This window comes from Oncorhynchus keta, chromosome 20 (assembly GCF_023373465.1).
Source record: "Oncorhynchus keta strain PuntledgeMale-10-30-2019 chromosome 20, Oket_V2, whole genome shotgun sequence".
Taxonomy (NCBI): Eukaryota; Metazoa; Chordata; class Actinopteri; order Salmoniformes; family Salmonidae; genus Oncorhynchus; species Oncorhynchus keta.
This window is the reverse complement of record NC_068440.1, coordinates 3,541,121-3,563,087: the sequence shown is the minus strand read 5'-3', so window position 1 is coordinate 3,563,087 and position 21,967 is coordinate 3,541,121. Positions and strand designations below refer to the sequence as shown.

The 21,967-nt window shown below is 41.4% G+C and overlaps 1 protein-coding gene across 2 annotated transcripts; it reads right to left on the bottom strand.

Annotated features, from left to right (window-relative positions):
* Positions 1–18,592: 18,592 nt before the first annotated feature.
* LOC118399022 (transmembrane protein 74) lies at positions 18,593–21,740 on the bottom strand. 2 transcript variants are annotated; one of them, XM_052471905.1, is made up of 2 exons: positions 21,582–21,740; positions 18,593–20,947 (listed from the first exon to the last, which is right to left on the bottom strand). In XM_052471905.1, exon 2 carries the CDS (start codon positions 20,935–20,937, stop codon positions 20,092–20,094), a length of 846 nt encoding a protein of 281 aa, XP_052327865.1. In that variant the 5' UTR covers positions 20,938–20,947; positions 21,582–21,740; the 3' UTR covers positions 18,593–20,091. The 2 variants fall into 2 exon arrangements, with proteins under 2 accessions (XP_052327865.1, XP_052327866.1); XM_052471906.1 differs by lacking the exon at positions 21,582–21,740 and adding an exon at positions 21,091–21,550.
* Positions 21,741–21,967: the final 227 nt, after the last annotated feature.

Sequence of the window (21,967 nt, the reverse complement as noted above, 5' to 3'; positions counted from 1 at the left end):
TTCTCTGATCAGACAAAAAGCCTCAAGATGAACTTTTTTTCCCCTTGGTCTCATTCAGGAACCTTGTCAGTTCTCTCAACGTGTACTTAGACCCCTCTGCTTGACTGGCTGTCAGCTCCGGGCCCATTGAAGAGGAATCTGAAAAAAATAACTCCTCACTTTCCTCCTCATCTATATCTCCCACCCTGACCACCTGCCCTTCCTCTCTGGTCAGGGCAACAGGCAAAGGTTCCATGGTGCCTTTGACCACACCCCTTTTCCTTTTCCGCTTGACACCCTCCTCCTCCCCCCAAATCTCTTATACTTCCCCACTATACTCTCCTCATCCACTAGTATCACCTCACTAGACCCAGCCTCATCTACACCACCCTCCATAGCATGACTAGACCCAGCCTCCGCTACACCACCCTCCATAGCATGAATAGGACCAGCATCATCTACACCACCATCCATAGCCTGACTAGACCGAGCCTCCGCTACCCCACCATCTATAGCCTGACTAGACCCAGCCTCCGCTACCCCACCATTTCTAGCCTGACTAGACACAGCCTCCACTACACCACCATCCATAGCCTGACTAGGCCCAGCCTCCGCTACCCCACCATCTATAGACTGACTAGACCCAGCCTCCGCTACCCCACCATCTCTAGCCTGACGAGACCCAGCCTCCGCTACCCCACCATCTATAGCCTGACTAGGCCCAGCCTCCGCTACCCCACCATCTATAGCCTGACTAGGCCCAGCCTCCGCTACCCCACCATCTATAGCCTGACTAGGCCCAGCCTCCGCTACCCCACCATCTATAGACTGACTAGACCCAGCCTCCGCTACCCCACCATCTCTAGCCTGACGAGACCCAGCCTCCGCTACAACTCCATCTCTAGCCTGACTAGACTCAGCCTCATCTACACCACCATCCATAGCCTGACTAGACCCAGCCTCCGCTACCCCACCATCTCTAGCCTGACTAGGCCCAGCCTCATCTACATCACCATCCCTGGCAAGACTAGGCCCAGCCTCATCTGCACCACCATCTTTGGCATGACTAGACCCAGCCTCTGCTGTCTGCATCTCATTACCCCCTGCATGTTGATCTCGATTTCCCCCACTGGCGCTTGTACCCTCACCTTGTCTACAGCCTTTATGTGGGCACGCAAAGCTCTTATGCCCCAAATCCCCACACTCAAAACACCGTAGACTATCTGTGCTGGCAAACCCTGCATAGAGCCCCTCCCCATGCCTCACTTTAAAATGCACATTTAGCTGTTGCTCATTGTTATTCAGAAACAAACACTTGCCTCCTGAATGAAACAACGTGCTTAACGGCATCTGCCTGAAAGCCTGCTGACAGTACATGAAAACCACTAGCAAACTTACCAAAACGACTCAGCTCTTTCCTGATTTGATCATCCGTAATAAACGGAGGCAAATTTGCAACTACCACTCTTGTCGAAGGGGAAGAGAGAGGTGAAACGGGCACCAACACATCCCTTACAAATATTCCACTAGCAATTGTCCTACCAACCAAATTTGCTCGTTTCAAACCAAAGCTTTGTTCATTCTAGAAGCAGAATGTATAAATTCAGCTCCTACCTGTTCACCTACCGTGAGCAGAACCTCCACCTTAACTCCATTCTTAGGAACACACCTGAATCCATGCCGACAGCGTCTCCTCCGCGCTAGGCCGAGAAGCCATCGCACACACCACACCTTCCAAACCCCAGGGAACTTACTCTGTCAAGAATCTTACTCTGAAAAGAATCAAGAAAGTTAGTTAGGACAGAGCCCTCCACACCAAACACTCAAATGCCAAAAAACACCCTGCATGCACTGAGTGAGTGAGTGAGTGAGTGAGTGAGTGAGTGAGTGAGTGAGTGAGTGAGTGAGTGAGTGAGTGAGTGAGGTGAGTGAGGTGAGTGAGAGACTCTATTATTATAAATGAGATCATTAATGATCAGCTCTTGGAATATCCAGGGCATATACTCTTCACATTTTGGTTTTTAAAACAAAGCCAGAATTGATTAAAAACATCAAGGGACAGGACATCATAATCCTTCTGGAAACATGGTTTTGTGGAGACGTAGATACTCAGTGTCCCTCAGGCTATAGAGAAAGTTTACTGCCATCAATCAAACATAAAAATGTTAAACAGGGCCGGGACTCGGGTGGAATCATCATTTCGCATAAGCAAGACTTAGCACTGAATTAAATGAAAAAAGGTACGAATCACATTTGGATAAAACTCAACCTCTTGAGACTAGGGGGCAGTATTTTGATGTTTGGATGAAAAACATACCCAAATGAAACTGCCTATTTATCAGGCCCAGAAGCTAGAATATGGATATAATTGGCAGATTTGGATAGAAAACACTAAAATGTCCAAAACTGTAAAAATATTGTCTGTGAGTATAACAGAAATGATATTGCAGGCGAAAACCTGAGGAAAATCCAACCAGGAAGTGCTGTTATTTTGAATCCTCTCTGTTTCATTGCAAGCCTGTCCTCCATTTAAAGGGATATCCTTTCCCTATAGTTTCCACAAGGTGTGAACAGTCTTTAGACATAGTTTCAGGCTGTTATGCTGAAAAATTAGCAAGAATGATCACATCTCATCAGTGGATAGCTGTGTGTCCCCAGAGTTTTGAATGCGCGAGCAGCTTGGAGCAGACCTTTTCTCTCTCTCTCCTATTGAAAAAGCTACCACACAGTTGAATTATTATCGATTATTTCTTGGAAAACCTGAGGATTGATTATAAAAAACGTTTGATATGTTTCTATTAACTTTACGGATACTATTTGGAATTTTCGTCTGCCCGTCGTGACCTGCACGAGCCTGTGGATTACTAAACAAAACGCACCAACCAAATGGAGGTTTTTGGATATAAAAATAATCTTTATCGAACAAAAGGAACATTTATTTTGTAACTGGGAGTCTCGTGAGTGCAAACATCCGACGATCATCAAAGGCAAGCAATTAATGTTATTGCTTTTCTGACTTTTGTGAACAATCTACTTTGCTGCTAGCTGTTTGTAATGTTTTGTCTGCTGAGAGAGATGTCCTAACATAAATGCTTGGTTTGCTTTCACTGTAAAGCTTTTTTTTTTTAAATCTGACACTCCAGATGGACTAACAACAAGCTAAACTGTGTTTTGGTATATTGCACTTGTGATTTCATGAAAATTACATATTTTTAGTAATTTAATTTGAATTTGGCGCTCTGCAACTCATCGGATGTTGACGAAAATGATCCCACTAAAGGGATCGGTGCGCCAAGAGGTTTAACAAAGGTACAATCTACTGTGACAATGATGTTTACATATGTGAAGCTTATGCTCCTCCTTCAGATTCATCATATTATGATGATCAGTGTTTTGACAATCTCCATATAGAAATCCTTACATTTCAGACAGAGGGTAAAATGCTTCTTTGTGGAAATCTCAATGCAAGAACAGGTTCTGAGCCTGACTACACTGATGTGGGAGTAAACCACCACATATTTGGACACCCCTCCTTGTACAATAGCCCTATTATAAATAATAGAAACAGTCCTGACCAAAAACTGAACAAAAATGGGAAGGAGTTAGTGCATCTCTGTCGAGCCTTAGGTCTGTACATGCTTAATGGTAGAATCAGAGAGGACTCTAGGTCAGTTTACTTACTGCTCAGCTCTTAGGACAAGTGTAGTCAATTATGCCGTCACTTACATTGACCCCTCCATTAGTGCATTCACTGTCAGACCACAGACACCATTGTCAGATCACAGTCGGATCAACGTGTTTCTGAAGAAATTGACTGAAAATATTAATGAAAAAAAAACCAGCACAAACTCTATAACATAAACCAATCATACAGATGAGCTCTAAACAATGCAGAGAGATAAATTGAAACATTGAATTGAAATTAAACAATGAACTCTATACAGTTCTTCAATAACTCACAATACCAAAACAATAAAGAAGGTGTCAATTCGGCTTCTCAAAACATTAACTGCATATTCCAAAAAGCAGCATCGAAATCAAATTTGAGAAAACCAAAGAAATACAACATCAGATACAAAAAACAAAATGTTTCTGAAAAACAGTTTGATAATGAATGTAAAACAATTAGAAAACACCTAAGACAAAAGTCAAATTATAAACATAAGCAGCAAAACAACCCAGAGCTACGCTATGAATACTTTGAAACAGAATAAACATACACTGAAATGCAATAAATTGAATTATATCAGCAAGACACTTGATGAAATTGAAAACGCAATTGACCAAATTCAGTTCTGGAACAATTTAAGCATGACGAAGCCACAAGAAGTAGCCATACAAGATGAAGGAATTTGGGAAACTTATTTTGATAATCTATACAACAACATCCCACAAAAAGACAACAGAACCAATTAGAAATGAAAGAAAAATTGAACATCCTTGAATCTGTCACGAACCCCGCCGAAGATGGTGCATCTTCATGCTCAAATAAAATATCTCTTAGATTGGCAATAAATCTTAGAAGGTGCTGGGTGTTATTTGGCCCGAGTGTAACATGGTGATGTAGAACACCATGGTTTCTGATAGCAGCACAGATTGTGACATTGCCACCTCGTTGACCAGGTACTTCAACAATGTTTCTGAATGTACACTTACTTGCACATACTGAGCTCGCAGTTCTTTCACCCTTGGTGAGTTGCACTCAAAAGGTACTCTGTATACTTGTTTCATTCGCATCCTGTTACGATGGAGGACACGGTCAATAGTGGAAATGCTCACACTGTTGATTCCCTGGAAGTGTGTGTTGTCTCGTATCACTTGTTCCTGGATTTCTCTGAGTCGTATTGCATTATCTTGAAGGACCATGCCAACTATAACGGCCTCTTGCTCCCGAGTGAATATAGCTGTCCTTCCACCTGCATGTGGCAGCCTTGCAATTCTACAAAAAGTAGTTGTGCAGTTACAAAACATATTCATGCAGTAAAATACATACAGTGATTAACTTTATAAATGTCTATTGAAACAACTGCATATAGTGTAGTACAGTAAATTTGCAATTACAAAAATACAGTAGTATACTGTACCTGTTCTCTTCTCTGAATGTCCTTTTACTATGGTGGACACAGAAAATCGGCTCAAATTGGGTTGCACTCTAAGTCCTGCTTCCCTCATTGTCAGTCCATGGACAAGAACATGGTCTATAACTGTTGCTCGAATTTCATCAGATATTTTCACTCTTTGTCTTCCTCTTCCTCCTCCTCTTCCTCTTTCTTGCCCTCCTCGTCGCCCACCTCGCATACGCACTCGTCCTCATCCTCTCACATTGTTTCTCCTTCCCACCTTCAACAACCTGTTTGCTCTCTGAACTGTCTTATATTGGTTGTGTCGCATCATTTGAAACAGGTTAAATCAATTTTGAGTGATTGTGTTTAATCAATGACATATGTTCTCTATTTGATTGTTGCCACTTGTGTTTACCAGTATGGATGACATGTGCATTAGAGTGCAGAATGTGTTTTGAGAATGTGTTTAGAGTTTTGCTGAAAAGTCTAAGTGAGATCTGCAAATTGTGTTTTACCATTTGAAATGGTTTAAGATATTGACAACAGACTGCATAATTAGCTAAATGAGTCCAGGGAACTGAGAACTTTGTTCAGCCAATGTGTTATAGGGTTTTAGCAATTGATAAAAACTGTAATAAAACAATGATATATGTTGCCTAGATAAGTATTCAACTCCCCATGTTAGACTCACCTCTGGCAGAGATGACAGCTGTAAATCTTCCTGGCTAAGTCTCTAGAGATTTGCACACCAGGATTGTACAATATTTGCACATTATTCTTCTAAAAATTCTTCAAGCTGTGTAAAGTTGGCTGTTGATGATTGCTAGACAGCCATATTCAAGGCTTGGCATAGACTTTCAAGCCAGTTTAAACTGTAACGAGGCCACTCAAGAACATTCCATGTTGTCTTGGTAAACAACTCCAGTGTATATTTGGCCTTGTGTTTTAGGTTATTGTCCTGCTGAAAGGTGAATGTCTCCCAGTGTCTGTTGGAAAGCAGATTAAAACAGGTTTTCCTCTAGGATTATGCCTGTACTTAGCTCTATTCCGTTTCTTTTTATGATAAAAAAAAAACTCCCTCGTCCTTGCCGATGAGAGGCATACCCATTACATGAGGCAGTCACCACTATGCTTGAAAATATGAAGAGCGATGTGTTTTTTTGTGTTGGATTTGCCCAAAACATAATTCAGGACATAAAGTGTATTTCTTTGCCAATTCTTTGGCAGTTTTTACTTTAGTGCCTTATTGCAAAACGTATTGTTATTTGTATTCTGTACAGCCTTCCTTCTTTTCACTCCATCAATTAGATTAGTATTGGTGCCAGAGGGAATGGCTGCCGTCTTATCGGCTCTTAACCAACCACGCTAATTTTATTTTTGCGTTGTTTGTACATAATCTTGCTGCTTCTGTCGCTTATGACCGAAAAGAGCTTCTGGATATTAGAACTGTGATTAGTCACCTCAAATTAGAGTTTTCTTCAATGAGTCGGAGGGGAAGGATATACTACAGCCACCCGACCAGGCCCAGATCCCTGTCATTCGCTGGAGAAGGAAATAGAGATTTCGCGGAAAAAGATCAGGGTGCCTTGTGAGGATCACCTGGCGAGTGGCCTTTGCCTTCCGTCCTGCTTGCTAAATTTAAATCGCTGGAAAATAATGGGACGAACTGAAAGCATGTATATCCTACCAACGCGACATTAAAAACTGTAGTATCTTATGTTTCACCGCGTCGTGGCTGAACGACGACATTAAGAACATACATCTGGCGGGTTATACACTCTATCGGCAAGATAGAACAGCAGCTTCTGATAAGACATGGGGCGGGGGTCTATGCATATACGTAAACAACAGCTGGTGCACAATATCTACCTCGCCGGATGTAGAGTATCTCATGATAAACTGTAGACCACACAATCTACCTGGAGAATTTTCATCTGTTTTTCGTAGCTGTCTACGTACCACCACAGACTGATGCTGGCACTTAAACCGCACTCAATGATCTGTATACCGCCATAAGCAAACAGGAATCGCTCATCCAGAGGCGGCGCTTCTAGTGGCCGGGGACTTTAATGCAGGGAAACCTAAATCAGTTTGAACTAATATCTATCAACATGTTAAATGTGCAACCAGAGGGAAAAAACCCTGGACCATCTTTACTCCACACACAGAGACGCATACAAATCTCTCCCTCACCCTCCATTTGGAAAATCTGACCCAAAATCTTAACCTCTTGATTCTAGCCATCCCGGATTTGGGATCGTGAATACAGCCTCAAGCTCATTACCATAACGCAACGTTAACTATTCATGAAAATCGCAAATGAAATTAAATAAATATATTTGCTCCCAAGCTTAGCCTTTTGTTAACAACACTGTCATCTCAGATTTTCAAAATATGCTTTTGAACCATAGCTAAACAAGCATTTGTGTAAGAGTATTGATAGCCTAGCATAGCATTTAGCCTAGCATTCAGCAAGCAACATTTTCACAAAAACAAGAAAAGCATTCAAATAAAATAATTTACCTTTGAAGAACTTCAGATGTTTTCAATGAGGAGACTCTCAGTTAGATAGCAAATGTTCAGTTTTTACAAAAATATTATTTGTGTAGGACAAATCACTCCGTTTTCTTCATCACGTTTGGGTAAGAAAAAACCCGAAAATTAAGTTTAACTTAAAAATTAAAATGATAAATCATTCGTGGCAGTTGACTTTCTCCTCTGAAGAAATGGAACGCGCATGGACCTAGAGATTACGCAATCATTTCGACGCAGGACACCGGGCGGACACCTGGTAAATGTAGTCTCTTATGGTCAATCTTCCAATGATATGCCTACAAATACGTCACAATGCTGCAGACACCTTGGGGAAACGACAGAAAGGGCAGGCTCATTCCTGGCGCATTCACAGCCATATAAGGAGACATTGGAACACAGCGCCTTCAGAATCTGGGGCATTTCCTGTATGAAATTTCTTCTTGGTTTCGCCTGTAGCATTAGTTCTGGGGGACTCACAGATAATATCTTTGCAGTTTTGGAAATGTCAGAGTTTTTTCTTTCCAAAGCTGTCAATTACATGCATAGTCGAGCATCTTTTCGTGACAAAATATCTTGTTTAAAACGGGAACGTTTTTTATCCAAAAATTAAAAGAGCGCCCCCTATCTCGAAGAAGTAAATCCACCTGGCGTGTCAGATTTCAAAAAGTCTTTACGGTGAAAGCAAACCATGCGATTATGTGAGAACAGCGCTCAGCAGACTAAACATTACAAACAGCTAGCAGCAAAGTAGATTGCATTTCTGACTTTCGTGATCAATCAAATTAATTGCTTACCTTTTGATGATCTTTATATGTTTGCAATCACAAGACTCCCAGTTACACAATAAATGTTTGTTTTGTTCGATAAAAATTATCTTTATATCCAAAAACCTCCATTTGGTTGGCGCATTTTATTTAGTAATCCACATGCTCGTGCGGTCATGACCGAAAATTCCAAATAGTATCCGTAAAGTTCGTAGAAACATGTCAAAAAAATTTTTATAATCAATCCTCAGGTTGTTTTTACAATAAATAATATTTCAATCGGACGGTAGCCTTTTCAATAGAAGAGAGAAAGAAAAGGTCTCCCTCCAGTGGCGAGCGCATGCACAAATCTGAGGACACCTAGCTATCCACTGACACGATGTGATCATTCTCGCTCATTTTTCAGAATAAAAGCCTGAAACTATGTCTAAAGACGGTTCACACCTTATGGAAGCCATAGAGAAATGAATCTGGTTGATAACCCTTTAAATGGAGGATAGGCTTGCAATGGAAAAGAGAGGTTTCAGAAAGGTTTTCGCCTGCAATATCAGTTCTGTTATACTCACAGACAATATTTTGACAGTTTTGGAAACTTTAGAGTGTTTTCTATCCTAATCTGCCAATTATATGCATATTCTAACTTCTGGGCCTGAGAAATAGGCAGTTTACTTTGGGCACGTTTTTCATCCAAACATCAAAATACTGCCCCATAGCCTCGGGCTTGTAAGTAAGCATTTCACTTTAAGGTCTACACCTGTTTTATTCGGCGCATGTGACAAATAACATTTGATTTTGTTTGATTTGAGTGTTGTTGATCCATCCTCAGTTTTTCACAGCCATTAACCTCTGTTATAGTCACCATTGGTCTCTTTGTGAAATCCCTGAGCGGTTTCCTACTTCTCCGGCAACTGAGTTAGGAAGGACGCCTGTATTCTTGTAGTGACTGGGCGTATTGATACACCATCCAAAGTGTAATTAATAACATCATGCTCAAAGGAAAATTCAATGTCTGCTTTTTTATTTTTATCCATCTACCAATAGGTGCCCTTTGCGAGGCATTGGAAAACCTCCCAGGTTTTTGTGGTTGAAATTCACTGCTCGACTGAGGGACCTTACAGATAATTGTATGTGTGGGGTATAGAGATAAGGTAGTTATTCAGAAATCATGTTAAATACTATTATTGCACACAATGTGTTTGCACATGCAACTTATTATGTGACTTGTTATACACATTTTTACTCCTGAACTTACTTAGGTTTGCCACAACAAAGTGGTTCAATACTTATTGACTCAAGACATTTCAGCTTTTAATTCCACTGACATTATGGGGTATTGTGTGTAAGTCAGTGTAAAATCATTTCAATTGAATTCATTCTAAATTCAAGGGCTGTGAATACTTTCTGAAGATACTGTTGGCCTACCTGTAGTGCATAATCCATTTGGCTTATATCCATCCCTATTTGCAAAGAGCTTTTCTTGTCCTGTTACCAAAGACGCGCTCCTGCAAACATAGGCTATTCAAAAATGCTAGTCCTATAACACCATATCAATGTTAGGCCTTGTTTATTGAGACTGTGAGCCGAGAAGTGAGATGCGTGAAGGCCTATCTCACTGGACAAGAACTGGTTGAATCAACGTTGTTCCCACGTCATTTCAACCAATTTTTTTTTTTTTACAAGATGACGTTAAATCAATGTAAGGGAATTTAGTACCTTTCCATCCAACTTTGAACCTAAATCCAATAACAAGGTGACATTTTTGGTTGAATTCAAATAAGTTGAACTGACCTCTACGCCCAGTGGGAAACTCGTTGAAGCCAATTAAAACAATGTTTACTGTCAACAATCCAAACATATTGAGCAAAGACTGGATGTTTTTTTTATTTTACTGTTGCTATCACTTGTGACTGTAGCCTACTCTATTTAATAAACTGTAGTATCAATCCACAATGGAATAGGACAAGAACAGTCCGTGCCCCCAGACGAATTAGAGTTGAAGACCTACAGAACTTGAGACATACATTTTAAGCTATGGAATGCCTTGATTGGCCGGTGAGTGGCCAAGCCCTCATCACACCTACAACTTATTAATTTCGCACCACTGTGAAAATAGCATAGAATATTTCTGATACACCCTCTGACCTATTGTGTTACCGCCAGCGCTTAGATTTACCACTTAACAAACATACAGCCCAATTTATGATGACAAAAGTATAGACAAAATGATATTATCGAATAATATTCTGACAAATCATATATTGGCAATCAAATAGTGATTTGATTTGTAATGGAACGAACCATAATGGCTGATCCATGAATGGATACAAGAGGTCTACACTTTGTGTAGCTAATAGCCTTGTCAGTATACGGTGGTAATTTCAATACATTTTTATATCTGTAGCTACTTTTTCATTAAATATCTGCAGTCAACTTGTGCATTTACGTTAGACGAAAAAGCAGATCATGTTCTTCATTTTACCTGTCACATTATTTTACATTATGAAGCTTTCCTTACTTCCCCAGAACAGTCAAGTCAAGTGTTTGTTTGCAAACAGCACAATAGCACAGGTGAATCCAGCTGTGTATTGACATGGGTTGCGTTTTATATTGAAAGTAAAGTTGTTTTTGCTTCAATAGAGTGATCAGGGACGTGCAACAATAGTTTTCCTTCACAGAAAATACATCAGTGCAACACATTTGGCAGTAAATAACTTCATTTTCATCAGATGACGAAAGAAGTGCCACTCTATTTGACTGGCAGCCACACAAGTAAATCCACTTACAATGAAAAAGCAGTAGAGGTTTATGGGTAAAATCACCGGGGAAGCCAATCCAGAAAAAGACATATTAAAACCTCTGTGTTGTTATATTTGCATTCAATTCAACCACGCATTTGTTTCATTACAAAATCTGAGAGCAACATCTGTCCGGTGAACTCCACAAAACATATTGCATGTAACTAAACAGTTACATGACAGTTACATGACCTACAGCATGGTCAAGCAAGGTAATGTTTCAGACATTTTCAGACTACTAAACAACTATTGATTTAGAACCACGGAGTTACCGCAAAGAAAACCAGAGCTGCCTCCACCATTTCAACTTCAACGTTTCTACATCATCTAATCACCTATGCTTAGTCTAAGACAGTGACTACTAAAATATTTTTTACAACTATTCAGCCCAATCAATGTAAGCTAAATAGGATGTGGCAGTCCATGATACTGATGTGTGTGTGCATGCGTGTGTGCAAGTAGAAAAAAAACAGGTTGACTCAACTTAACTTGTAGAGAAACGCCAATGCCATCCTCCTCTTTCATGTTGCATTTGCCTAAACAGTCTACGACTCTGTGATACAGTACATGCTTTACATTTTAGTTGCCTTAGGCTACCTGGCCAAAATACTTGCTGGCTAGCCTAACTTCCTTTCATGGGCAAAGACGCCAATGTAATGAATTAATGGTTGGATCAGAATTGCCATTATAATCATTGGCCAGTATGGAGATTTATGTAAAACCACAAGTCCTTTCTAATCGACCTGGCCCGGGTATCCTGGAAGGACATTGACCTCATCCCGTCAGTTGAGGATGCCTGGTCATTCTTTAAAAGTAACTTCCTCACCATTTTAGATAAGCATGCTCCGTTCAAAAAATGCAGAACTAAGAACAGATACAGCCCTTGGTTCACTCCAGACCTGACTGCCCTCGACCAGCACAAAAACATCCTGTGGCGGACTGCAATAGCATCGAATAGTCCCCGCGATATGCAACTGTTCAGGGAAGTCAGGAACCAATACACGCAGTCAGTCAGGAAAGCTAAGGCCAGCTTCTTCAGGCAGAAGTTTGCATCCTGTAGCTCCAACTCCAAAAAGTTCTGGGACACTGTGAAGTCCATGGAGAACAAGAATACCTCCTCCCAGCTGCCCACTGCACTGAGGCTATGTAACACAGTCACCACCAATAAATACATGATTATCGAAAACTTCAACAAGCATTTCTCAACGGCTGGCCATGCCTTCCGCCTGGCTACTCCAACCTTGCCCTTCAAAGGGGGAGACACCCTGGACCCAAACTGTTACAGACCTATATCCATCCTGCACTGCCTATCTAAGGTCTTCGAAAGCCAAGTCAACAAACAGGTCACTGACCATCTTGAATCCCACCGTACCTTCTCCGCTGTGCAATCTGGTTTCCGAGCCGGTCACGGGTGCACCCCAGCCACGCTCAAGGTACTAAACGATATCATAACCGCCATCGATAAAAGACAGTACTGTGCAGCCAGTACTTCATCGACCTTGCCAAGGCTTTCGACTCTGTCAATCACCATATTCTTATCGGCAGACTCAGTAGCCTCGGTTTTTCGGATGACTGCCTTGCCTGGTTCACCAATTACTTTGCAGACAGAGTTCAGTGTGTCAAATCGGAGGGCATGCTGTCCGGTCCTCTGGCAGTCTCTATAGGGGTGCCACAGGGTTCAATTCTCGGGCCGACTCTTTTCTCTGTATATATCAATGATGTTGCTCTTGCTGCGGGCGATTCCCTGATCCACCTCTACGCAGACGACACCATCACTATATACTTCCGGCCCGTCCTTGGACACTGTGCTATCTAACCTCCAAACGAGCTTCAATGCCATACAACACTCCTTCCGTGGCCTCCAACTGCTCTTAAACGCTAGTAAAACCAAAAGCAAGCTTTTCAACTGTTCGCTGCCTGCACCCGCACGCCTGACCAGCATCACCACGCTGGATGGTTCTGACCTTGAATATGTGGACATCTATAAGTACCTAGGTGTCTGGCTAGACTGTAAACTCTCCTTCCAGACTCATATCAAACATCTCCAATCGAAAATCAAATCAAGAGTCGGCTTTCTATTCCGCAACAAAGTCTCCTTCACTCACGCCGCCAAGCTTACCCTAGTAAAACTGACTATCCTACCGATCCTCGACTTCGGCGATGTCATCTACAAAATTGCTTCCAACACTCTACTCAGCAAACTGGATGCAGTTTATCACAGTGCCATCCGTTTTGTCACTAAAGCACCTTATACCACCCACCACTGCGACTTGTATGCTCTAGTCGGCTGGCCCTCGCTACATATTCGTCGCCAGACCCACTGGCTCCAGGTCATCTACAAGTCCATGCTAGGTAAAGCTCCGCCTTATCTCAGTTCACTGGTTACGATGGCAACACCCATCCGTAGCACGTGCTCCAGCAGGTGTATCTCACTGATCATCCCTAAAGCCAACACCTCATTTGGCCGCCTTTCGTTCAAGTACTCTGCTGCCTGTGACTGGAACGAATTGCAAAAATCGCTGAAGTTGGAGACTTTTATCTCCCTCACCAACTTCAAACATCTGCTATCTGAGCAGCTAACCGATCGCTGCAGCTGTACATAGTCTATTGGTAAATAGCCCACCCATTTTCACCTACCTCATCCCCATACTGTTTTTATTTATTTACTTTTCTGCTATTTTGCACACCAATATCTCTACCTGTACATGACCATCTGATCATTTATCACTCCAGTGTTAATCTGCAAAATTGTAATTATTCGCCTACCTCCTCATGCCTTTTGCACACAATGTATATAGACCCTTTTTTTCTACTGTGTTATTGACTTGTTAATTGTTTACTCCATGTGTAACTCTGTGTAGTCTGTTCACACTGCTATGCTTTGTCTTGGCCAGGTCGCAGTTGCAAATGAGAACTTGTTCTCAACTAGCCTACCTGGTTAAATAAAGGTGAAAAAAATCACTATCTACATCGATGGCTAATTTAGGAAAGGGACAATTTTAGCAAGCTAGCCCCTGGAGGAAAACAACACAATGAGATGCAACAATTCAATTTTTGTTCTGTCAATAATAAAACTTACATGGACTTGTAACGTGATTGGTCTGAAGCCAAATCCAAACTGGCTTCCTTCAACACTTTTTTTTGGTGTGCCAGGACCATTCACAGCTGAGCTGACTCAGTTTAGCTCAACGCTGATTGGCTATTATTTTATGAAGGGAGGCCAAATGCTCGTAGGCTTCAATGCTACTGGTGGCAAAAATGTCATACCCTACACATACAAAGCCAGAAGGGCCCTGTTTCGTTTTCTCTGATGCTTTCTCAGGTGAGATACATTTAGCCTCTTGTGAATTGAAGGACATTTTTTGGGGAAGCCTGTGAAAAAGCAAAAACAATGCATGGTCATTATTGCTCCCGAGTGGCACAGCAGTTTACAGCACAGCATCTCAGTGCTAGAGGCATTGCTACAGGCACCCTGGTTTGAAATACAGGCTGTGTCACAACCGGCTGTGATTGGGAGTCCCATAGGGTGGTGCACAATTGGCTCAGCGTCGTCCGGGTTTGGCTGGTGTATGCTTCATTGTAAATAAGAATGTGTTCTTAACTGACGTGCCTAATTAAATAAATGAAAAAAAGCAGAAAGCAGAAAATTCAATAAGAAGAATTTTAGATCTGCATTTACAAAACACAGCAAGATAATATAATATAATATATGCCATTTAGCAGACGCTTTTATCCAAAGCGACTTACAGTCATGTGTGCATACATTCTACGTATGGGTGGTCCCGGGAATCGAACCCACTACCCTGGCGTTACAAGCGCCATGCTCTACCAACTGAGCTACAGAAGGACCAGATTTTACATGTTATATTTTTTCTCTGCATGAAATATGAAGACTTCTGCGTTAACATGACCCCTAAGATTAACTTCCTAGTTATCTAAGTAAGTTACTAAATTAATAAGGTGATGGGGCATCATATTTTGTAAGCTTTGTGCCCTGTTTGAGAAGTCAAAGCCCTTTGGATGAGTTATCTTGATTTCCTTTGGCACCTCCTTGTGTACTAAACCGGTATTACAGTAAATCCTAGAATGAGAGAAGGACTGTATCAAAATGTGAAAATCTGGGAACTTTGCAACCCTAGTCGCTAACAAGAACTGTGTAGTTTCTTCAATTTGTAATTTCATCAATTCATAGTTCAAGAACAAGTTCTGAAGATAAAGTGCTCTGCATGTTGATTGCGTTGTTTTGTAATGTTCTATATGACCTTCCACAGACTAACTACACAACAAAAAATAACTACAACGCTCAGCCGATCATTCCAATAAACTTGACAGAGCTCAGGCTCAAATGTGGAAACAAATGTGTACACTAAAACTAATGCGAGAGTCATACTCTACAGTTTCAGCAATTACTCAGCTGGAGGAAAAACATGAGAGGGAAAGGGAGAGACTGAGATGAGATCATCTGCATTACAAGGGAGGTAAACACAAACCTGAGACTCAATAAAGTCTGAAGTTTCCAGTGCTGCCTGTAGAGTGTGTGTGTGTGTGTGTGTGTGTGTGTGTGTGTGTGTTCATTAGTTTCTCCATGTTCTGAAATATTTTTTATACACAATTGTTTGTTCACATGATCTTTTGAAGTAAGATAGCATCATTCATTCATCCCATATGGGAGGGGCGACTAAGGAAAGAGAACTAAGAAAAGAAAGAGCACTAGGGAAAGAAAGAGCACTAGGGAAAGAAAGAGCACTAGGGAAAGAAAGAGCACTAGGGAAAGAAAGAGCACTAGGGAAAGAAAGAGCACTAGGGAAAGAAAGAGCACCAAGGAAAGAAAGAGCACTAAGGAAAGAAAGAGCACTAGGGAAAGAAAGAGCACTAGGGAAAGAAAGAGCACCAAGGAAAGAAAGAGCACTAAGGAAAGAAAGAGCACCAAGGAAAGAAAGAGCACTAAGGAAAGAAAGAGCACTAAGGAAAGAAAGAGCACTAAGGAAAGAAAGAGCACTAATGAAAGAAAAGAGCACTAAGGAAAGAAAGAGCACTAAGGAAAGAAAGAGCACTAAGGAAATGTGCCTTTTTTTCGTCCCTGGTGCTGGCAGTGCTTTAAAGGGCACATTACGTATTCAAACCTAGAAACAGCAATTACTGAGTCACCATATTTCATTAAATCAGCACAAAATTGTTGCCTCACACTAATTAGATCATAATAATCATAGCAATTGTTACAGTAAATGACAAATGAATTAACTGTATCAAATCTTGGGAGATATACCTTTCGTACCACCCATTTGAATGAAGCAATAGCCTTATAACTAGCACAGTCATACAGGCATTCAATTCTTAAAATGATTAAGAAAGAAAACTAAGAGCTTGATACATAGGGCACACAATCAATTTGTTCCAAATAGAACACCGTAACAGGCTTTTGTAGTGTCTGTTACCACGAATATTCCCTGTAATGCCACATTGGGCTGCTGGCAAGGATGGAGTTGAGACTCCTGGGGATTCAGCTTTGGTCTGCTGGACAACTTAAATGGAATCAATATGCAGTGGAAACTTTTGATGTCCCTACCTAGGTGCTGGGAACTGCTGTGGAAGCCTGGCACACTGAATAAATTGCAGCATAAATCAAGGACAAAGTAAGCAAAGCTGTCCCACTATAAGATTAATTCTACACCTTCCTCACTGCTAAATGGCAATAAAATTCCACTCGGAGATAAATGCTTGCTTGCACATGCTCAGCTCGGCTCTGAGTCAAGCCTCGATGGCTCTGCATTTTTAGAGTTTATACACATGGAGTACCGGTAATCCACTCCATGACAGATTAAGGTAAATTAGATTTAAAATGAATAAGAATAATAATGGGAATTAAATGCGATGGCATCAGGTTGACATATATCCAAGACCATATAACACACCATACATGTTTTCATTTGAATAATAAACAATACCATCTACAGCTGATCCATGCGCAATTAATTATTTAAGTACTTTGGTACTGAAGAACTGGTAGCCTAGTGATTACATGGGCTCCAATCTGAGTGAATGCTTGCTCTCTCCAGTGTGACATAAGTGTTACACAGCTGGATAAGGGCTTGGATGCACCTGCAGTATCCTCTCTGTGTGCAGTGAAAGCTACTTTAAAGGTAAAACATACACTGAATTCAGAAAAGCTCTGTTGACTCTACAAGCACTGCATGGGGAAATCACCTATTTTCATCTCTTTCAAAGAATCCACACTGTGGCAAACTGTGTCTTCTCCTTAGAAACGGCGGACCCCGTTTCTATGGTTATGGTGCACTCTCTGTGCTTCAGTCAGGACAGCGATGGCACAAAGGGACATGACTATGTGGGCGACATTAACTCAAGAACAGCTGACAATTAATCACTGCTGCCTACAATGAATATGAGGGAGAGCAACATGATACAAACAGATACGTCGTGACTGGAAAACAGTGGGCTGTTAATTACAGCTTTCAGAAACTTTTATTGAAGTCAATCAACTTTAACAGAGGCAATTCCATACTGAACAAAAATATAAACCCAACATGTAAAGTGTTGGTCCCATGTTTCATGAGCTGAAATAGAAGATACCAGAAATGTTCCATATATGCACCAAAAGCTTATTTCAGCTGATGAACTTGACGAGTCTTTCTGTCTGTAATAAAGCCCTTTTGTGGGGAAAAAAAAATGATTGGCTGGGCCTGACTCCCATGTGGGTGGGTCTATGCACTCCCAGTTCCACACATGGCTGTGCCCCTGCTCAGTCAATCCAAAGATTAGGACCTAATGAATTTATTTATATTGACTGATTTCCTTAAATGAACCGTAACTCCGTAAAATCGTTGAAATTGTTGCATGTTGCGTTTATATTTTTTGTTCGGTATATTTTAACTGCACTGTCTGAAATATTTTTTCTAGTTCATGCAGCACATCACATAATACGAAATATGAAAATAGAAGAAGTCACTGTGGTGTGATGTTGCTGATTCTTGTCCCTTTTAACCACATTAACCATTACATTTTACATTACATTTAAGTCATTTAGCAGGGCTTTATCCAGTTTTTACTTGATAAATTGGTGTATACATGTTATCCAGTGGAACAGCCACTTGCATCTAAATCTTGCAATCAATAAGATAGGGGTGAGAACATTAGGTGCTATATTACCTTAAACCTTGTCACAATGGAAATAAGTCATTAATTTGGGCTTTATTTTGTCACTTCTTCCCTGGTCTTCCTTTACTCAGCCGGTCGTTGCTATGCAACAAACACTGGGTAATGAGAATCAGAATCATTATCGAATAAGCTATTAACTAAGGTTATGAATCCGAAAGGAATTTTAGAATTGCAGTAATGACCTCACTGCCAACTCAAAATACAATACAAAAAAAAAAAAAAAAATGCAAAAATACATTTTGAACACTTTCCCTTCACATGCTATGACAGCTGATGATAACTGGATGCCACATCGGATAAGATACATTGGCTATGTCTCAAAATTTCACCCTGACACGACTTCCTATATAGTGCACTACTTTTGACCAGGGCCCATAGTGAATATGGTGCCATTTGAGCCACAGCCATTACCACCGCATGTGTCTTCACTTCCTGATCCCCAGGGGCCACAACTGCCACAACCCAGCTCTTGACCCCATATGATCCCTGCAGCACTCCAATTCCATTTCCTGCTGCCAGCTGGCCTGACGGATTACTCAGTGACTCCGTTCAGGGGAGGGGGGCTTGCGTGTGTGTGTGTGTGTGTGTGTGTGTGTGTGTGTGAGAGAGTGAGTGAGTGGGTGAGTGAGTGAAAGACAGTGGGTGGTTGTCAGCTGTAGTGCCCAGCCCCCACTCCAGATATGCCTAAGATCTGCTTATTTAAAATAAATAGCCTACCTTTGAAGCCTTTTCAACTTTGCTTAAATGACACAATATACATATATATCCTCTCACATTTGGAGCACCCCTACTCATACCCTCAGTGAACAACACTAAATGAGGACGGATTACAAGTCCACTTAACATGTAGGTAATACATAGACAGGCAAGTCATACATTCAATTACGGCACTAAGAGGTAAAATAAGTGTGCATCTTGGCAATGGTTAGTGCTACATGCTTACAAAGGCTGGTGAGTATAATCTGATCCTGCACACTGTAAACATTCTATTACTGAACCTGCACTGCACAGCATTATGCTCACCATAAGCAAGGGACACAATGTCTGCATCCCAGATGGCACCTTAGGAGTAGGTCAAAAGTAGTGCACTAAATAAGGAATACGGTGCAATTTTAGACACCGACAACAGTTTGTTCAGAGCACCTTAACCAGCTAACCCTCCTAAGGCGCGTGCGTGCGTGTGTGTCGCGTATCACTTGTGTTTTTGAATATCTGCTGTCCAATATCCTAGTGTATTGAGTATTTACTGAGCTACTCACAAACATAACCCTTGTATTATTATTTGTCTTAGCTAAGTATTTGCATTTTGTATGCATAGCAAAAAGCAAATATGGACACAATGTGTGTTTGTATTTCCAGTGTTGATCATGCAATTGTCTTTTAAATCTGATACAACATTATATCCAATTTTAACTTTTAAAGACACTATATACACAGAATAGACCATTGCTTTGACAAAATGACAAATGTCATGCTAATAAGATGTTATGGTCTGCACAACACAAACCTATGTCGGAGGGTAAATTCAGCCAATATTTCAAATAATACCCATCCATTTTAGGCAAGGAGCATTCTACATGGGGAATGGAGTATTCCCAGTAGGCTACGTGAATGAAATGCACAAATCAAAGCAGCATTATCTTAAGACACCATTGGTAAGAGTTGCAGAGGGACTTTCTGTCAGAGATTAGTCCGTGTCTTTACAATTGTACATAATTTACATTTACATTACATTTAAGTCATTTAGCAGACGCTCTTATCCAGAGCGACTTACAAATTATGTCAATTTAGGACCTCTTCCAAATCTTCCACAGAGAATTGGGAGGGGACATTAGGTGGGTTTGAGCCCCCTCTTAAATTGATAGAGCCATATAATTGTGCAGACTGTTTGGAGTAGGCGAAGGCCCTTCTCCTCAACATCTCCCCTTTCCACAAAGACACCATGAGCAGGGTGGAGAGGACCACACCCCCGAGGGTGAGCAGGCACAGCCCTGCTATAACCCACCGGTCCAGGTGAACCCCTACCAGGGCGTTCTCCCTCTCCAGTCTCTCCATCTCCCGGGCCGACACACTGTCCGGGTTCACTTTAACTTCCCGGGGAACAGTGTACGAGATGGCTACTAACGAGATGCCTGTCACCAGGCAAGTGACAGCACTTATGAAACCGTAATCCGCTGATTTCCCCAAGGCTTCGGATGTAAACTCATTGTCTGACAACATGGACAGTTCCTGGACACCGTCGTGGAGTTCGTCGAAGGAGCTGTGACTCAGGCTTCCGTTGCTGATCCTTGCGGACTGCTGCGGACTGTTCTCCTGTTGTAAATTGAAATCCTCGTATTTGCGTGTGAAAGATGTCTCCAATTCCTCTAGGCAACATACGGTTCTCTCAGCTTCTGCTCCCCGCTGGCTGATTTCGCCGGGCTCGTCTCCGGAGGCAGTTGGCCATTGTCCTGAATCCGCGCAGGCAGTCTCCCAATTCCCCGACTCGCAACGATGCTCGTTGGAAAGTGACTTTTTATTGATGCGTTGGTAGTTTGAAGCCCATGAGAGGCTTTTTGTGGGATCTGACCGACTGTCCTCTTGATCAAAGCAGAGGGGTTCTAAATCAGATATTTGAACATTTTCCATTTCCAGCTCGCTGTAAATACAGATAATGAACATGCAGGCATATTAGTTCACAACTGCCAGCAGCGGCACACATGTGTAGAATATTGCTAAAAAAGTGGATGTCCCGGTTCATTAATTCAAATGAATGTTCATTTAAATCGCTGACACACTTACCAGACAATTAATAGCACACAAAATTACATTTAATTACTCGAGCATGGTGGATTATTTTCGACCAATAGGTACCCTTGTCGCACCGGTATCCAATTACAAAATGTAAACATCCCCCTAAAATCGATATAACATCTCTAAATCTGGTTTAAGTGCAGTGCAAGCATATATTTTACTTTTGAATTTAGGCAATTGCAACATCGAAAAAAGCATAACGGAGACAAATTAATCTAATGATTTCTTGGTAAAAATGTTCCTAATCCTATCATGTATCCAGGATTAACAAACGTTGCATTTTGCACAACGCTCTCTACAAGGAGAGTAGCTTTACCAAAACACGTTAGCGGTTCATAGTTCTCTCTCTCGGTATAGCCTACACAACCACAACATAAGTGAATGGCAAAGCCTACGCATCCTCATTCACAATCTTAACAGTAGAGGGAAATATGTCTACTCAAATGGTAATTTCTAATTATCAGTTCTATTGCATATACCTTTTGTTTTCCCAGAATATGTCTGCTGGTCACCTCCCCGTCCCTGGTGTCTTCTATTGCTTGGATAATTAGAGAGCGACGGCTTTGACAGACCCCTCCCACGCACAGGGCTCAGGCAGGCTGCCCGACGCGGGGACTGAATTAACTTCTGTATGCTATTTCTCAGCACATTTATAACATTTTCACAGAACAGAACAGAGCACCGACGAGTCAGATGAGGGGAACCTCGCACAGCATTATGAGAAATGAAGTGCATATTGTTATAACATAGCTCCATCACACTCCTTGGTCAAATAGTCCTTACACAGCCTGGTGGTGTGTTTTGGGTCATCTTCCTGTTGAAAAACAAATTATAGTCCCACTAAGCGCAAACCAGATGTCTAAAT

Coding starts and splice junctions, on each gene's coding strand:
- LOC118399022 (XM_052471905.1), bottom strand. CDS start 20,937: ATGGAAAATGTTCAAATATCTGATTTAGAACCCCTCTGCTTTGATCAA.